This window comes from Herpailurus yagouaroundi, unplaced genomic scaffold (assembly GCF_014898765.1).
Source record: "Herpailurus yagouaroundi ecotype Mexico unplaced genomic scaffold, PumYag 28, whole genome shotgun sequence".
Taxonomy (NCBI): Eukaryota; Metazoa; Chordata; class Mammalia; order Carnivora; family Felidae; genus Herpailurus; species Herpailurus yagouaroundi.
Window position 1 is genome coordinate 65,831,332 of NW_024412376.1, and position 19,040 is coordinate 65,850,371.

The 19,040-nt window shown below is 35.3% G+C and overlaps 1 protein-coding gene across 5 annotated transcripts in view; it reads left to right on the top strand.

Moving 5' to 3' along the window:
* The window catches only part of PRDM5 (PR/SET domain 5), a 209,377-nt gene that overhangs the window by 111,439 nt on the left and 78,898 nt on the right, over nucleotides 1-19,040 (top strand). For all 5 annotated transcript variants that reach the window (XR_005790181.1, XM_040474755.1, XM_040474762.1 and 2 more), the window contains one exon: nucleotides 17,459-17,552. Coding sequence is in view for 4 of the 5 variants with exons in the window: in XM_040474755.1 (XP_040330689.1) it covers nucleotides 17,459-17,552 (94 nt within the window). In the remaining variant the exon portion in view is untranslated. The remainder of the gene's footprint in view (nucleotides 1-17,458; nucleotides 17,553-19,040) is intronic.

The following is a 19,040-nucleotide window of genomic DNA, read 5'->3' on the forward strand; positions in this document are numbered from 1 at the left end:
ACCCAACATGGTGTTTGAATTAATGACCTTGAGATCAAGAGTCACCTGCTCTACTGACTGAGCCAGCCAGGTGCCCCACCCTTCCTCTTTTCTGTTAGGACTTTCTTCAATTATCATCTCTTAGTTTTGTGTATTAATTTTTGTTTACATTTCCTACATACTACCTTTATTCTAGTTCTTGTTTCAGAATGTATTAGTTTTATCTTATCTACTTTGTGTAGATAATAAATAATGTTTCAGTTGAATTCAGAAAATGGTATTGTTTGTTTTTTTGTTATTGGGTTGTATGTGTTCTTTATATATATTGGGTATTAACCTTTTATCAGATATATCATTTGCAAATATCTTCCCCCATTCACTAGGTTGTCTTTTCATTTTGTTGATAGTTTCCTTTGCTCTGCAGATGTTTTTTTTAGTTTGATGTAGTCCCATTTGTTTATTTTTGCTTTTGTTGTCCTTGTCTTTGGAGCCAGATCTACAAAGCATTGCTAAGACTCATGTCAGGGAGATTAATATGTTTTCTTTTAGGAGTTTTATGGTTTCAGGTCTTACATTCAAGTCTTTTAATACATTTTAAATTTATTTTTGTATATTGTGTAAGTTAGTGGTCCAGGTTCATTCTTTTGCATGTGGCTGTTCACGTCTCTCATCACTATTCATTGAAGAGACTCTTCTTTCCCATTCTGTATTCTTGCCTCCTTTGTCATGAATTAACTGCATGAGTTTATTTCTGGGCTATCTATTCTGTTCCATTGATCTGTGTGTCTATATTTTTCTATCTGTAACATACTGTTTTGATTATATAGCTTTGTAGTATAGTTTTAAATTTGGGAATATGATGCCTCTTTGTTCTTCTTTATCCAGATTGCTTTGGCTATTTGAGATTTACTGTGATTCCGTACAAATTTTACAATTATTTGTTCTACTTTTGTGAAAAATGCTATTGGAATTTTGATAGGGATTGCATTAAATCTATAGATTGCTTTGGGTAGTATGGACATTTTAACAGTATTAATTATTCTAATCCATGAACATGGAATATCTTTCTATTTATTTGTGTCTTCCATTTCTTTCATCAGTGTGTTATCATTTTCCGGGTACAGGTTTTCCACTTCTTTGGTTCAGTTTAGTCCTAGACATTTCATTGTTTTTGATGCACTTATAAATAGGATTGTTTTCTTGATTTCTCTTTCTGATAGTTTCATATTAGTGTGTGAAAATGCAATGGATTTTTGCATATTAATTTTGTATCTTGAAACATAATTGAATTCATTTATTAGTTCCAGCAGTTCTTTTGGTGAAGTCTTTGGGGTCTTCTATATATAGTATCATGTCATTTGCAAGTAGTGACAGTTTTAATTACTTCTTTCTTTCAATTTAGATGTCTTTTATTTCTTTTTCTTGTTAATTACTCTGGCTAGGCCTTCCAATATTATGTTGCATAAAAGCGGGGAGAGTGGGCATCCTGGTCTTGTACCTGATTTTAAAGGAAAACTTTCAACTTTTTATCATTTAGTTTGATATTAGCTATGGACTTGTTATATATAGGCTTTATTATGTGGAACTATGTTCCCTCCACACTTAGTTGAGAGTTTTTTTTTTTTTTTAATTTTTTTTTTCAACGTTTATTTATTCTTGGGACAGAGAGAGACAGAGCATGAACGGGGGAGGGGCAGAGAGAGAGGGAGACACAGAATCGGAAACAGGCTCCAGGCTCCGAGCCATCAGCCCAGAGCCTGACGCGGGGCTCGAACTCACGGACCGCGAGATCGTGACCTGGCTGAAGTCGGACGCTTAACCGACTGCGCCACCCAGGCGCCCCTTAGTTGAGAGTTTTTATAATAAGTGGATGTTAAATTTTGCCAAATGCTTTTTCTTTATCTATTTGAGATGATTATACGATTTTTATCTTTCATTTTGTTAATGTGGTTCATCATGTTGATTGGTCTGTGGATATTGAACCATCCTTGCATCTGTGGAATAAATCCTACTTGATCATGGTGTATGATCTTCTTAATGTGTTATTAAATTCAGTGTGCTAATATTTTATTGAGGATTTTTGCATCTATGTTTAAAAGGTATATTTGCCTGTAAGTTTTTTTCTTCCCCCCACTTCCCCCTCATCTTCTTCTCCTTCACTTTTTTTTCTTTTTCTTTTTCTTTTCCTTTTTGCTTTTCTTTTCTTTTCTTTTTTCTTTTTCTTTCTTTTTTTTTGTGGTGTCCTTGTCTAGTTTGGGTATCAGGGTAATATTGTTTTTGTAAATGGGTTTGGAAGCATTCCCTCCTTTTCAGTTTTTTGGAAGAGTTTGAGCATGGTAGGTATTAAATCTTTGAATGTTTGGTAGAATTCATCAGTGATGCTATATTGCCCTGGAGTTTTGTTTGTTGGGAGGTGTTGATTACTAATTCATCTTCTTACTGTAATTGGTCTATTCAGACTTTTTATTTCTTCATGATTCTGTCTTGAAATATTATTTCTGGGAATTTATCTAGTTCTTCTAGATTGTCCAATTTCTTGGCATAGAATTTTTTTGTAGTTGTCTTGTATGATGATTTGTGTTTTTGTGATATCAGTTTTATCTTTACCTCTTTCTGATGTTATATTTATAAAATAAATATATTAGTGAGTGAGTCCAGCCAAAGGTTTGTCAGTTTTGTTTATCTTTTCAAAGAACCAGCTCTTAGTTTCATTCATCTTTTCTATTGTCTTTTTAGTCTCTATTTCACTGATTTCCACTCTATTCTTATTATTTCCTTCCTTCTTCTAACTTTAGGTTTTATTTGTTCTTTTTTTTTCTTTTTTTTTCTTAGTGCTTGGAAAAGATGCTCGATATGATTTTAGTCTTTTTATTAAGACTTGCTTTATGGCCTAACATGTGATCTATCATGGAGAATGTTTCATGTGCACCTGAGAAGAATATGTATTCATCTCCTTTTGAATTTTTTCAATGTTTATTTATTTTTGAGAGAGAGAGAGAGAGCACGAGCAGGGGAAGGCAGAGAGAGAGGGAGACACAGGATCTGAAGCAGGCTTTGGGCTCTGAGCTGTTCACAGAGAGCCTGATGTAGGGCTCGAACTCCCTGAATTGTGAGATTATGACTGAGCCGAAGTCAGATACTTAACTGACTGAGCCACCCAGTTGCCCCTCAACTCCTTTTGGATGGAAAGTTCTATATTTATCTATTAAGTACATCTGGTATAATGTGTTGTGTAAACCTATGTTTCCTTATTGACTTTCTGTCTGGATTATTTATCCATTGATATAAGTAGGGGTGTTAAAAATCCCCTACTATTATTGTATTGCTATAAAGTTCTGCCTTTAGGCCTGTTAATATTTGTTTGTGTATTTTGGTGCTTCTGTTTGGGTGCATACATATTTATAAATGTTATATCTTCCTGCTGGGTTGATTCCCTTATGATTATGTAATGCCTTTTCTTGCATTTTATTACAGTCATTTTAAGTCTATTTTGTCTGATATTGAGTATAGCCATACCAGCTTTCTTTTCATTTCCATTTACATGTGATACATTTTTCTGTCACTTCACTTTTAATCTGTGTGTCCTTCTGAAGTGAGACTCTTACAGGAAACATATAGCTAAGTCTTTTTTTTTATTCATTCAGCCACTGTATATCTTTTGATTATAGAATTTAGTCCATTTACATGTAAAGTAATCATTGAAAATTGTGGACTTATTCCCATTTTGTTACCTTTTCTCTGGATGTTTTCACAGTTTTCTTGTTATTTTCTTTTTGTCTCTTACCTTCTGTTTTTGTTTTTGTTTTAATATTTATTTATTTTTGAGAGAGAGAGAGAGAGAGAGAGAGAGAGAGAGAGAGAGAGAGAGAATGAGCATGAGAGAGGGAGGAGCAGAGAGAGAGGGAGGTACAGAATCTGATGCAGGCTCCAGACTCTGAGCTGTCAGCATAGAGCTCAAGGCTGGGCTCTAACCTATAAATTGTAAGATCATGACCTGAGCCAAAGTCAGATGCTTACCTGGCTATGCAGGTGCCCCATTTATCTTCTGTTTTGATAACTTCTTTAGTGTTATGTTTAGATTCCTTTTTCATTTTCCTTTGTGTATTTGCTATGATATATTATTTTTGGTTACTTTGAAATAGTTCACATATATCACCCTATGTGTATAACAATTTATTTTAAATTGATAGCCACTTAAATTTGAACACATTCCAAAACTACATTTTTATTCCCCTCTCCGACAGTTTGTTTTTGATGTCACATTTCACATCTTTTATTTTATGTATCCCTTAAGTATTTAATCTTAATTACTTTTGACCCTTCATACTAGCTTTATAAATGATTACTCCACTATTTTCACTATATATTTTACCTTTTTCAGAGAGATTTTCACTTTAATATGTTTTCTTGTTATTAATTAGTGCCTTTTCTTTTCAGCTTAAAGAAGTCCCTTTAATAAATTTCTTTTAGGACGGTTTAGTGGTGATGAACTTACTTAATTTTGTTTATCTGGGAAACTTGTCTCTCCTTCTGTTCTGAATGATAACTTTGCCAGTAGAGTATTCTTGGTTGGAAGGTTTCTCCCTTCAGCACTTTGAATACTTCATGCCACTCCCTTTATCACCTGGAAAGTTTCTGCTGAAAATTTTGCTGATAGCTTTATGGGATTTCCTTTACATATAACACATTATTTTTCTGTTGCTGTTTTTAAGATTCTCTCTTTAACTTTTGACATTTAAATTAGAATGTGTGTTGGTGTGGATATCTTTTGAACTTAGTGGACTTCCTAGACCTACATGTTTGTTTCCTTTCCCAGGTGAGCAAAATTTTCAGTCATTATTTCTTTGAAATGTTTTGTCATTTTCTTTTTCCTTTTTTTTTTTTTTTTCCTGCTCTGTCAGGGTGAGTTCCATTATTTACATCTAGCTTGCTGATCTGTTCTTCTGCTTCATCCAATCTGCTGTTGAGCCCCTCTCGTGTATTTTTCAGTTCAGTTATTATGTTTTTAACTTCTATGGCTTCTGTTTGGTACTTTCTTATATTTTTCTATTTCCTTTGTAAAGTTTTTATCTATTCTTCTGAGTTCAGTGAGAAGCTTTATAATCATTACCTTGTTTTCATTTTTTATTTATTTATTTATTTTTTAGTCTGGCTAAAAGTTTATCAATTCTGTTAATTTGTTCAAAGAACTAGCTCCTGGTTTCATTGATCTGTTCTATTGCTTTTTTAATTCTTTATTTTATTTCTTTCTCCTCCAATATTTATTATTTTCTTCCTTCTACTGACTTTGGGCTTTGCTTGTTGTTTTTCTAGCTCCTTTAGGTGTAAGATTAGTTAGTTTATTTGGGATTTTTCTTGCTTCTTGAGATAGGCCTGTATTGCTATAACTTGTGGGCCCAGAAGTGGGATCCCCCCCAGTCATGAATTCCCCTCCTGCCCAGACACTCAAGAAGTGTTCTCTGTATAGATTGTGTGTGCTCCCTGACTGTGGTGGACTGCTGCTGAAGCTTGGGGCTCAGAGTGCTTGCCCTGCTTGTTGTGACACTACTTATTCATTGATATTGGTTGATATATTTTAGCATGCTGTTAAATATATATATATATACACACACACACACACATATACATATATGTATATGTATATGCATATATATATGCAAATAAATATATGTATATATATGATATCTTTTAAAATAACTTGTTACTTTTTTTTTCTCTTGGACTATTCCATTGGAGCTATAGTTACTTCAGCATTTATTGAGACTTCAGAGATTCATTCTTTCTCTTTTAAATCATCTAAGAAGTTATGATATCTTTTCAGCTTTAGCCTAAACGGAAAAAAAGTTAGATTTACCAAAGAATAAAAAGAGTTGATTGATAGTGTCCCAAATCATCTCTGCCTAATTTCTTGCTGACTGCCTTTAGGTTTTACTCAAGCGTTAAATGATCAGGGGCAGGATCACATTCATTACTGCTGCTTTGGAATTACATGACTATAAAAAATTATCTGGCTAGTTTCCTGCTCAGTCTCTGGAACTCTCTTGCTCCATTCTTTGATGAAACTGATCTACCCACATTTACGAGTTTTTCAGTTTGGCTTATGTTATATGCCATATGGGAATTTAGCACAGGATCTTTGCACCATCTCATACAGTCAGCCATAAATCATATTAAAGTAATAATGATGTCTTGGGTAGGATAGAAACAATGATGCCTGTAATTTCTAAAGTGGAAAGCACATTCAATCCTTCTGCTATATGTGCTTCTTACTGTTAGATCCTAGCATTTGTTATGGTTAAGTGAAAAAGTCTGAAATATTCTCCAAGAGTTATGTGAAAAAGCAATAAACTTTTTCTTCCATCATTATTCATTAATAGCCAGTTAAGAAACTGAAAAATAAGGATATGCAAGGAAATTAGGAAAAAAAAAAAAAACATTTGAGTCAAACTGATCTTCATCCTATAGCATGACCAAGGATTATTATTTTAAATAAATTATTTTTTGGTTTCTTTGGTTATGTAACTTATTCATTTTTATTATACTGACTTCATTCATTTGGGGTCAATTCTTCTCTTATCGTTTGGATTCGCTTGAAAAGGAAATATTATCTTTCAGTGTGATTATGGCAATGACAAACTGTGAAGGGGTGATTTTTATTTCTAAAACTTAATTAGTTGTTTTTATCATTTTGCCAATTATATAGTCTCAGTAGGTCAAAATTGGTTATTCCTGTCGCTAATCCATTCTGACAATTATTTGGCATGATTACTAGTTGAATTTTTTGAATCTACTTAATTATTGTTTATCTGGATCTAACTATATCTCTAAATAACAACTGCACAGACATTTCAGAACTAGAGGTGGCAGAAGCTAGTCAGTTAGTCTTTACCCTCCATTTTGTTCCTTATCAAATTTATTGCGGAGCAAAACCAAGATAAGGTATATAGGGCTTCCCTCCTCCTGCTGTAGGCAGGACGTCTAGATGGACTCAGTCACCTGGATCAGGAAGCTGACACTATGTGCTTGATGATGGAAATGAATACAGGGAGGTTTTGTCCTGATGAAGTTGTAAACAAGCTTCTGGGGACAGAGGTATGTCTCGTCAAATAAAAGACCTTTTCCTGACCCTTTGCATATCTTTCCAGAGATGAACTTTCAAGCCTATGAAGAACTCTAGCCCCCACACTGACCCTTTCTATATCCTTTCAGAGATGAACTTTTGAGCCTATGAACAACTCTGGTCCTACTGTCTCTTGGGATAATTCCACGAGGCCGCCTATACTAATATCTCATCCAGGGATTTCCAAACTCTGGGCCGTGGCCAGTTTTTATATCTTAAGATCAATTTATTGGGTCAAGAATAGCCATTAAAAATATGATTGAAAATATAAGGGTAAGGGCCATTTAATGAAATGATACATATGTATTTGTGCATATGTGTATGTGTGTTGAGTTTCAGTAGAAAAAGTATTTTTTTGGCCGTGGTCTGTTTGACAGATATTGCAGACCAGACTTTGCTCATTTAAAATTTTATTAAAGCTGTTTTAAAGGAAAGAATAAATCTCTTCCTAAATAGATCATGAATTAGATTCTAAAACTATATATGGTGTAAGTTTTACACCATATATATAATATATATATTATATTATATTATATATATATTATATTGCTGTATATTGCTATATGTAATATATTATGTATTTTCAGAGATTTTTTAATTATATATTATATATATTATATATAATAAAAAAATCTCTGAAAATCTCTAAGAAGTGTGTCACATTATAGACTGAACAAATCACTCCATAATTTAATCACAGTTGCTTTTTCCTTCAACTTTGTACCAGGTTTCTCTTCTTCAGGTGTGCTGTAGGTGAAGTAGTGGGTGGTTCATTTACGGTGCTGTGTTGTACAAAATTACCTATTTTTGTGTTCTAGAAGCACATTCACAATGATGAGATGAGCACAATGAGACGCATGCAGGAATTGAACCTGACAGAGGGAAACAAGAGATAGAGGTTTGTCTGAAGCTTATTCAGCTAATGGCAAATCACATATCCTATTTAAATTATTTTTCTGGAGTTGATGATGAGATGTCACTATATAATTTCTTTTTGTAATATTTATTTATTTTAAGCAAGAGGGGAAGGGGCACTGAGAGGGAGACAGAGGATCCGAAGCGGGCTCTGTACTGACAAGTCTCATAGCAGTGAGCCCAGTGTGGGGCTGGAACTCACAAACCGCAAGATCATGACTTGAGGCAGAGTTACTCAACCGACTGAGCCTCCCAGGTGCCCTGACACTATATAATCTCTAACAAAACCACTTGATTTTCCATATTACAGTTTACGGTTTGAAGATAGATGCTGTACTCATAGCACTTATTGAACACATTGTTCTTTGAATGTGGCACATGTTTTCTGAATAAATAAAATCCATGAAGAGATTATCCCAAATGTAGAAGATTTAATGTGCTTAAATCGTAGTTGTAATATGAGAAGTGGTTTTTTAAAAAATGTATATTTGCAGTACATTTTGCCACATTTGCAGGGTTGCTTTTCTGAACATTCTTCCTTTCTTGACTTACGAGGGTATTAGCGGTCTAGTAACACACTGAGAAATCTTTATTATATTCATTCTGTACTAACTGAGTTTACCCAGTCTGAGCTACCTAAGTACTCTTTAAACCCTTAGTTTGAACTGTTGTCATTCTGAACCCTTCTCTGGCTCTGAAGTAAATGATTGACTTGGAGTTCATTTATTACCAAATCAGTGATTTCCCCCTTTATGCTCAGACTTTAATAGAAAAACCTCCCTCCCAGCTTATTCTACTCCCTCTGCCCTCCCCATCCCCAGATGTTAACATAGGAGCCATCAGCTAAAGATTGCCCTTTAGAGCTTCCTTCACCCCTGCTCCTTTGGCCACAGGGCCTTGCCTCCCAAACCTCTGGCCTCTGACTCTTGTCTCTGCCTTAAAGCTTCAGACTCATGCTTATTTCCTGAGCTCACCCTGGGATATCAGCTTTGCTCCCTGCTCTGCTCTTGACCAGCCCAGCCCAACCCAGTCCAGGGATTTGAACTTCCTTCCCTTGACCTGCCCAATAAAGTGCATATTCCTGACTCTCTTAAGACCACAAAGTAGGAAATATTGAAAGAGAGGAAGGTGACATTTTTTAAATGTTTCTTTATTTTGAGAGAGAGATAGACAGAGAGAGAGTACATGAGCAAGCGGGGAGGCGGGGTGCAGAGAAAAAAGAGAAAGAATTCCACGCAGGCTCTGTGCTGCTCCCAGTACAGATCCTAATGCAGGGCTTGATCCCATGAACCGTGAGATCATGACCTGACCCGAAATCCAGAGTCAGACACTTAACTGACTGAGCCACTCAAGTGCCCGTTTTTTAATTTGATTAAAAATTTTTGCCCTTTTGGGGCGCCTGGGTGGCTCAGGTCATAATCTCGCGGTTCGTGAGTTCGAGCCCCGCGTCCGGCTCTGTGCTGGCAACTCAGAGCCTGGAGCCTGCTTCAGATTCTGTGTTCCCCTCTCTCTCCACTCCACTGCTGCTTGTGCTCTCTCTCTTTCAAAAATGAATAAACATTAAAAAATTAAAAAAAATTTTCTGCTCCTTTTGTGTAGTAGATATCTTAAGAAAATAAAACCTTAAAATCATACATGGATGCATGGGTAATCAGTTACGCAATTTAGGTTATAATCCTTGACATCACCTACCTTCTCCAGTCCCCCACAATTCTAGTTTTCTCCCCAGTGGATACTTTTTAGGGCTTTCTCAAGTATGTTAAAGACTGCACACATTATTTGTACAACTTATTTGTTAATTATGACCACATCTTCTACTATATTCAAAGGCTAGTGATCCTAATAATTGGAGGATATTTTTTACACTGAGTAAAATACAATTTTTATTCTCAGTATAATGCCTTTGACATGCTTTGACATACTATTATGGGTTGGAGTATGGAAGATTAGAAATGAGAAGGTGAGAGTTGTTTGCGTTTGGGTGGCAGAATTGGAAAGATGGGGCTTAGGAACTGGGAAAGGTGACCATTGGCTGGGGAAGAGATTCCCATGTGTTAGGTCAGATGGGAATTTTTCAGGTGAAGTGCATACCAGCCATCTCCTTCATCTCCCTAATCAAATCTTTAGCAACTTCCACATTTCCCACTGATGATTTTCTGTAAGATGTTCTTTTGGGTGAAGCTTGGAGAAAAGCACAAGGTTTTAGCTGCCCATCTGGGAGATAAGTATATTTAAATGTAAATGGTTTTATGACATAAGATGTCATTCTGGAACTTACTTCTTTGGTCTAACTTTATGACCTGGAGAGTTTTTCACATGTGTTCATATACACCTGCTCATTTTTTGTAACCATTCCTGTTTTGAAGAATACTTCAGTTAACATCCTTTTACATTAAACTGTATGATTATGCCAATAGTATTGTCTAAAATAGATCTTAATTATGAAATTTATGGCTCAAATAGTAAGTTTTCTTTAAGTTTTGATTGCTCTTGCCCAACTGCCTTCAGAAAAAGCTCTACTTTCACCTAGCAGTGATTCAAGTGTCCTTTTGTCTGTACCATCAACATTTGATTTCGTCAGTCTTTTTTTTTTTTTTCAGTCTGAGACTTGAAGAGTGATACTTCATTGCATTTAAGCAATGGTTAGTGAAATTGTGTTCTTTTTATAAGCTTGTGTCCCATTTACATTACTTTTGAGAGATGCTTGTACGTACTCTTTATCCACTTTTCTATTGGACTGTTTGGCTGTGTTCTCATTGGTTTCTGGGAACTCTGTAGATATTACAGACACTAATCCTTCACTAGTTGTCTTTCTACTATTTGTCCCCATATATCAACTTGCATCTTTTGAATAAAGAAGTTTTGCTTTTTTATGTTTTGAAGTATGACACAGATTATGAGTTTTATGGCTTCTGAGTATACACAGCTTCTGAGTTTTAGGACTTACTTAGAAAACTTTGTTATTCCAACACTGTGCAAACATTTATCAATGCCTGTAAAAGTTATATTAACTTCTTCTTGTTAGTACTTTAATCAATGAAGAATTTGTTTTGAGGTATGCAGTGAGATCCTGATTTATGATCACTCCTATCAATCATACTGTTGAATGCCTCTCATGTAAAACTATGTTTGCATGTCACTCTTTTCCATTTAATGTCTGTTGTCTTGCAGTATCGTAGTACTTTAATAATTGTACTTTATAGTGTGCTTTAATATCTATTGAACAAAAGCTCATTTTAGTTTTTCTTTTACATAATTCTTTTGCATGGTGTTTTGGGAAGATGAATGTTACCAAGCAGATTTCTTTACACTGCTTCCCTTTCATCTTCTTGGAGATCAATATCATATATTAAAAAACAGCTCCTCTTCACAGAAAGTCTTCGTATATACATTTGTTTTTGTGGATGATTTGGAGCAGAATGTTTTATTCTTCCCCTCCTTGGTAGAAAGAACAGCAAACAAAAACATAGCTCATTTTCCTGTATAATTACACATTAATTCTCTACTACTGCTAAATTTCATGTTTTAAAAGCTGTTATTTAGTCATAGCATGGATATCCTTTCTTTATAATTTTCACTTTTACTCTGCCTGAAATCCTACCAAGTTCCATTGACTTATTTCCCAACCCAAAGGACATATTAGAAGATTAAGTGAAGGAGGAGTTACCAACAAAACAAAACAAAACAAAACAAAACAAAACAAAAAAACAAAACAAAACAGGTTAACGATAGCTGGAAGATGTGGTGATAGCTTGTTACAGCAAAAGAAGACAAAAACTTTGAAAAGTAAACTCTGTGACTTTTAGAGCAGAGTATACAGAGCAAGAAGTATGCCTATATGAACCTTCAATGCAGAGGGTAATGAATTTTGAATGATGTCAATAATCTTAGTGGATGGGTAATACAAATTTGGAAGCTAAACTAAATGAAAAAAGAAAGTTATATTTTTGAAAAATAGATACTCTTCTCATAGAACAATTTGTACCACAAATCAAAACCACAATGAAATACCACTTTATACCTATCAGAATGGCAATATCAAAAAAGGTAAGAAATAACAAGTGTTGGTGAGGATGTGGAGAAAAGGGAACCCTTGTGCACTGTTGGTGGGAATGTAAAGTGGTGCAACCACTGTGGAAAACAGTATGGAGGTTTTCAAAAATTAAAAATGGAAATATCATGTGATTCAGTAATTCTACTACTATTTACCTGAAGAATACAAAAGCACTAATTTGAAAAGATGTATGTGTCCTTCTGTTTATTACAGATTATTTACAATAGCCCAAGGTAAGGAAGCAATCCAAGTGTCCACTGATAAATGAATAGGTAAAGAAGATGAGGTATATACATACAATGGAATATTACTGAGCTATAAAAAAGAATAAGATCTTTCCATTTGCAACAACATGGATGGACCTAGAAGGTATAATGCTAAGGGAAAGAAGTCAGGCAGAAAGACAAATACCATATGATTTCACTTACATGCAGAATCTGAAAAACAAAACAAGTGAACAATTTGTATTATACCAGCAAATTCCGTAAACCTGAATCAATGAAAACTAAAAATTTGCAAATGAGAACTACATATTATAATTAAACTATGATAAAGTGTAGTCTTTTCAGCAGAAAATAGGTTTTGAACCTAATATCCCATCTTGGATGTTTTATATTTAAAATTAGAAACTGACCCCAAACTCTGATCTTTTGAGTTTAGTTTGCATCTGTATTATGTTGAAAAATAAAGTTTTTATGATGTTTCATGAGAATATGTCCTCTGGTGATGTTGACACTTAGATAATTGGTTGGTGGCTTAAACTCATACACAGCACGCACACACACACACACACACACACACACACACGCAAACATTTTTCTGTCTGTGTATCTATCTATCTATCTATCTATCTTGTCTAGCCAAATATTTTGAATCCCATTATTTTCTTATTACCTATTAGTTTTTATCCTATTATCGTTATTATCCTATAATCTGTTAATTTCTAGGGACTTATATTTTAAGAAAACTATTTCTTATTCAACAACTGGTATTAATTTTTAGAGAGCGTAATTTTTTGTAGGATTAGAATTGGTCCATTATTGTTTATTTGTCCATTTGTAGTTTAGGTATCTGCACTTGTTTATTTTTAGATGGCCCATAAAGTTCAATGCAGAATTACCAATTTATTTAGCCATCTTGCACAGCAAACAAGTTATTCAGTAGAGAAGCTGGTATAGTTGCTATGAGTTGTTCCATACGAGTTACAAAAATTAGGATGCCTATTTTTATTCAGAAAATTCTGCTTTACAATTCTTGTGATGTGTCTGAAAGCCATATTTTCATGAGTGAAACTACAAGTGCCTGTTATCTTGACAGTTTGTGAGGGGACATGGTTGCTGTTTCCATATATTCAAAGGGCTTTGTTGTGGAAGGGAGAGTAAATTTGTTGTGTATGGCTATAGGCTAGATGTAATAAATGGTGGACATTGTAGAGGCAGAACTTAAAAATTTTTTTTTCAACGTTTATTTATTTTTGGGACAGAGAGAGACAGAGCATGAACGGGGGAGGGTCAGAGAGAGAGGGAGACACAGAATCGGAAACAGGCTCCAGGCTCTGAGCCATCAGCCCAGAGCCTGACGCGGGGCTCGAACTCACGGACCGCGAGATCGTGACCTGGCTGAAGTCGGACGCTTAACCGACTGCGCCACCCAGGCGCCCCAAGGCAGAACTTTTAAATTAATGGTCACATCAGCTAGCCTGAAGGGTCATATGTTTGAAGCAGTATTTGTTAGAAGCATCCTTGGATAGAAATATGAGATACCATGTTTTAGCAGTACTGTAGGGGGGAGAACTCCCTGAGAGTGAGTCTGAATTGCTGCCCTCCAGGGAGGACTTCTGCAAGTCTATGATTATTCCCTCTTTGAACAAATTCCCTTTGCCCTGATCAGGGTATAAACATAAGGCATCGGTGGTTGGCTCCATGGGGTAGCCATGAGGTTATGGCTTTGTACTAATGGAATTGTGGCGTTCAAGCAGTGAAAAGGTTGGGCTTAGCCACAAAAGGCTATACTTCTGTAAGAACATAACCTCAACTTTATAATCTTAACTTATCTGTGTGAAATGAGCTACTTTTTCCTGTGCTGAGCCAATTTCTTTGATATCTCTCTAGTTTCCATTCATTTTTGTGAGGAGGAGGCCCTTTAAGGAATCCAGTTATAAAGCTGACAGTAAAAATTTAATCCACAGACCTTGTAAACAGCCAGATGACACACATTTTATGCAGCTTTAGGTTTATTATATGGCCCAGTGGGATAGTAATATGCTTATGATATGCAGACTTGAGACTTCAATAACAAAACTCTTTTTTTTAGAAAAAAGAATAGTTCCAACACATATATCTCAGGAATATTTTCTCCAAATTTATTTTATCTCTAGTTATTTCCTCTGAATTTTATGATAATTTTGTTGCTTTGCACATGACCCAAAGAAGAAATACCATTTCCAATAATACCATTACTACAAAGCAATATATATTGGTGATAGTCGGTTACGGTTTTTAATTGTGAATAGACCCAATGAAAATTTTATTCTGTTCTCATGAAATTAATTTTTCATTTGAGTAGCTAGAAATGTGCTAATTTGGTGATTATTGTATAAAAATTATGTTAAAAACCTGAAGCATTTTTGAGACATTAGGCGCTATAAATAGTGCAATGCATTTTCTTAACGTATTTTCTCCATCTGTGACAATAATCAGACTTGGTGCATAAAAGTGTATTTTGTAATACTAGTTCATGGACTAGTTCATTTATTGTATCAGCAGATACTGGTGTCATCGGTGACTTGGCATTTAAGTGGGGGAATATTCTACAGCTGAAAGATAATACAATTAATAAGTCAGTGAAAAGTTTGACACCCTTTAGAGATGAAAAATTGAAGGACAAGACACCGTTTAAGAAGCTTGATTTTATTTAGTACTTGTAAAGTATTTTATGTCTTGGAGACAGAGGTTGTCTATTCACAACAGGCAAGCATTTCACTGCCGCCTTACTTAAATGAGTTTGAATGCATGGGTTCTCTGCTGAGACTTTGACAAGTCATGCCGTAACAACTCAGCTGGTGGTATCGATATCTTTTTGACAGAAATATTTGTTCACCTGGCTATGCACTAACAGCTTACTGCTTAAAATAGCTCTTGACTTCAGGCCATATTTAGATGTTGTGCCTTTGGTTTGGTTAATACAGGTATAAGGCATTATGCTGTCCTATTATTTCATAATCAAGTCACTAAATCCTGTCCACACACATGTTGTTTTGTCCTAGATTTAGAAAAAGAGAGAGAATTGCTTAGGGTGGAATGCCATATTTTTGGAAGAGTAAAGCAACCCTTTGTTCCAATATGTATGCTCTAAAAACAAAGGAGTTTCTTTTTGTAACAATATTATTTACTCTTTGTAGAAAATTAAAATATCAAAGAAAGGTATAAAGAAGACAACGAAAACTCTGTCAAATACCACTCTCTACTATGAGAACCCTCCTCAGTATTTTGTAGGACATTTTCTACCCCCATTCTACATGTGCGTGTATTCGCAATGTATGATATTCTACGTATAATGTTTTGCATTGTGCTTTTGACATCAAAATATTTTAGTGGGGGTTTCCATATCAAAATAAACATATAATAGCCACACAGAATTAGTTGACCGAATGTCAGTGGCCATTTAGGAGGCTTTTTAAAAAGTTTTTGTTTATGTAAAAATTTGTCATATATTTCTGGAAAGGCAGTTGGTTAGTCAGAGTACGTGCATTTGCCGTTTTGGTAAATAGCGCCACATTGCCACTCAGAAAATTGATATTTCCAGTTACAAGACACGAGGGCTCTTGTTCTTACCTTTTAGTCAACAATGAATAATATCCATTTTCTTCACCTTTGCCAATCTGATATACTACAGATGATTTTTTAAATTTTTATTCTCTCATTGTATTCATGAGGCTTTAAATATTAACACTATATAACCTGACATCCCCAAATTTTATACACTATAATCCAGACTTGAAATATTCCACTATCTACTAGACATCTTTTAATAGTCCTTTGAACTTATCCCAAACTGAACCTCTTATCTTTAACCGAAACTTGTTTCTTGGCTTGCCGTCTCACATATTAGTAAATGGCTGATTCATCCTACCATTGCTTTGGTCACAATCTTGGAGGCACATTTGATTCTTCTTTTCTGTGTCTCATGCTTCCAATCCAAGTCTCTCCACAAAACCTGTTAACTTTTATAATACATCCAGAAGCCTACTGCTTCTCTTTACATTGGTGGCTACCACCATGACATAGGTCTTAATTATTTCTTGCTTGGTTGATTGCTCTTTCTTCTCTGGTTTCTCTGCTTTTCCTTGTCCTCCTATATATCCCCTTCTCAACACAGCCACCTTAGCATCCTATTAAATGTCAGGTGAATCATGCCACTCATCTGCTCAAAACTCATTTGAGATTTTTTTTCTCTCTCTCAGTAAAAGACAAAACTCCTGCAGTGGCCAACCAGGCCCAACATGATTTGCTTCTCTTTCCCATTATTTCCCCATTTTTTCTGACCCCATCTCCCTTTCCATGCCTTTTCCACCTGTTCCAACCACACTGGCCTCCATGGTGTTTTCTGCCCAGATCACTCAGAGGGAGGCTTGCTCTTGCTCCCTCACTTCCATTAAGTCTTCTCTCAAGTCGCCTTCTTGGCTGTAATTTCTTTGACCACTGTTCAAAATTGCTACCCCATTCTTTGAAACTTTTGCTGTCCTCTTTCTTTCTTTCTTTCTCTCTTTCTTTCTCTCTATAATATGTATTTCATATTTTATCATGTGTTAATTGTCCTCTCCCAGCTAGTGTAAGAGCTCCATGATAGCAGGGACTTCATCTTTTGTTTTTACTGCTGTATCCCCAGTGTGTAAAGTAGGACTGTCCCATAGCAACATGAAGTGCATAGCATAGACTGGGCACAAAATAAATGATGGATGAAATTTCCTTGCAAGCAAGGGGAGAGGGACAGAGGGAGGGAGAGAGAGAGAGAGAGAGAAAGAGAGAGAATCCCAAGCAGGCTCCATGCGCAGAGCACAGCCAAATGAGGACTCAATCCCATGACTCTGGGGTCATGATCTGAGCCAAAACCGAGTCAGACCTTGACTGACTGAGTCACCCAGGTGCCCCAATTTCCCTTATTATTTATCAAATTGATAATTAATGTGAAAATTTAAAAATACAGTTGTTTTTTTACCATGCATGTAGCAAATTTGTGTTTACAATTTTATGTTGAAAGAACATCACCAGAAGAAACAAGATATTGTCTACCTACCCTTTCCTCTTTCATACCATGGATATAGGCTCACAGTTATTGTCATGACTAGATGATTCTAGATCCTCCTAACTCACAGTTTCTTTCATGTGCAGACCCATTCTGAAGAGAGACCATTCCAGTGTGAGGAATGTAAAGCTTTGTTCCGGACCCCATTTTCTTTGCAGAGACACCTTCTCATACATAACAGTAAGTCAAAATACAAGCAGTTGAGGACAAAATGAATTCTCTCAAACTTTGCCCTTACAACTTTTGAGAATGTAGGCATCACAGAAGTGGACCCATGTGTAGTTTAAAAGGCTGGTAATTCTGCCTTTCAGCTCTCCTTCCTTTATCCTTGCTTTATTTTTCCACATTAAATCATTTTATGAGACATTTTATTTGTGTCATTTCTTACCACTGTATAAAGTTTGTATATAAAATCGTTTCTTATGTTCGGCAAGGTATCTTTGAAATTTGTTCTGAAATAGACATTCTTGTTCCCTTTCAAATATAATGATTAAGGAAACGTGTCTGACCCTTTAAAACATGCGAATGTCTGGCATGATTTTATTAGCTCACGGACTCTTTTAAAGTTGGAAAGGGCCAAAATACAAATCTAACGTAACCTGTTGATTGTTGGGGAGCAGAGAAAAATGAGACTCAGAGAAACATGGTGACAAATGCATCTGGAGGTCGCATATGGGTTCCAATAGTCACGTGCTTTTCCTACTTCTCTCTACACTGCCTCTGATTTCTTACTTCTTTTAGCAGGAGCACTGCTTTTCCTTGGGGTTAAGTTATACACATGCATACCATGCAAACTGGTAAGGCAGTTCCACTCAGAGCTATTTTTAGAATATTAAACCTTTTATACTCACATCGCTGAAGGACACTTTATTACAGCACTTTATTTCAGAGAAAATGTTATTGCTAAGTTGAGTTTTAAAGTGGGTTCTGTGTTCAGATATTGAAGTAACTAGACATTTGCTATGTTACTGTATCTAAAATTAAAGAAAAATGACATAAGTAATATTTGTATTTATTGCTTTTGAGTTGTTTAATCAGTAGAACATCTTCTGAAATAAAGTTACTACTGCTGATTAAATTTTTAATATGTCTGAGGAAAGCAAAACAATTAATCAGTTATGACAACATTAGAGATAAGATAGTATCTTGGAAGACATTTTCTCTGATTGAGTAGATGTATCTAAAATTCAAAATAACAAAGATATTAAAGTTTTTTAAAATACTGAGCGGTAATGATTATGATAAAATACATCTTTTCCTACAGAAAAGAGTGTTGTGGTCTTGTGCCATTCTGCATTTTACATTACAGTTTTGGAGAATTTGTTAACACCACTTTTTATTTTCTTACTAAGGACAGCCATGCATTTAAGGAATGAAATTTGTCATGTAGCATATTTTCATTCCATTTCACTGTCACTTGACTAAGAAAAACAGTCATTGTGAAGTGAATGGATTTTATTTTAGTTTAGTTTAGTTTAGTTTTAGTTTTTAAATGTTTGTTTGTTTGTTTGTTTGTTTGTTTGTTTGTTTGTTTTGATGGAGAGAGTGACTGCATACGAGTGGGTGAGGGGTAGAGAGAGAGAGAATCCCAAGCAGGCTCCCTGCACAGAGCCTGACATGGGGCTTCATCTCAGACAATATGAGATCATGACCTGAATCGAATTCAAG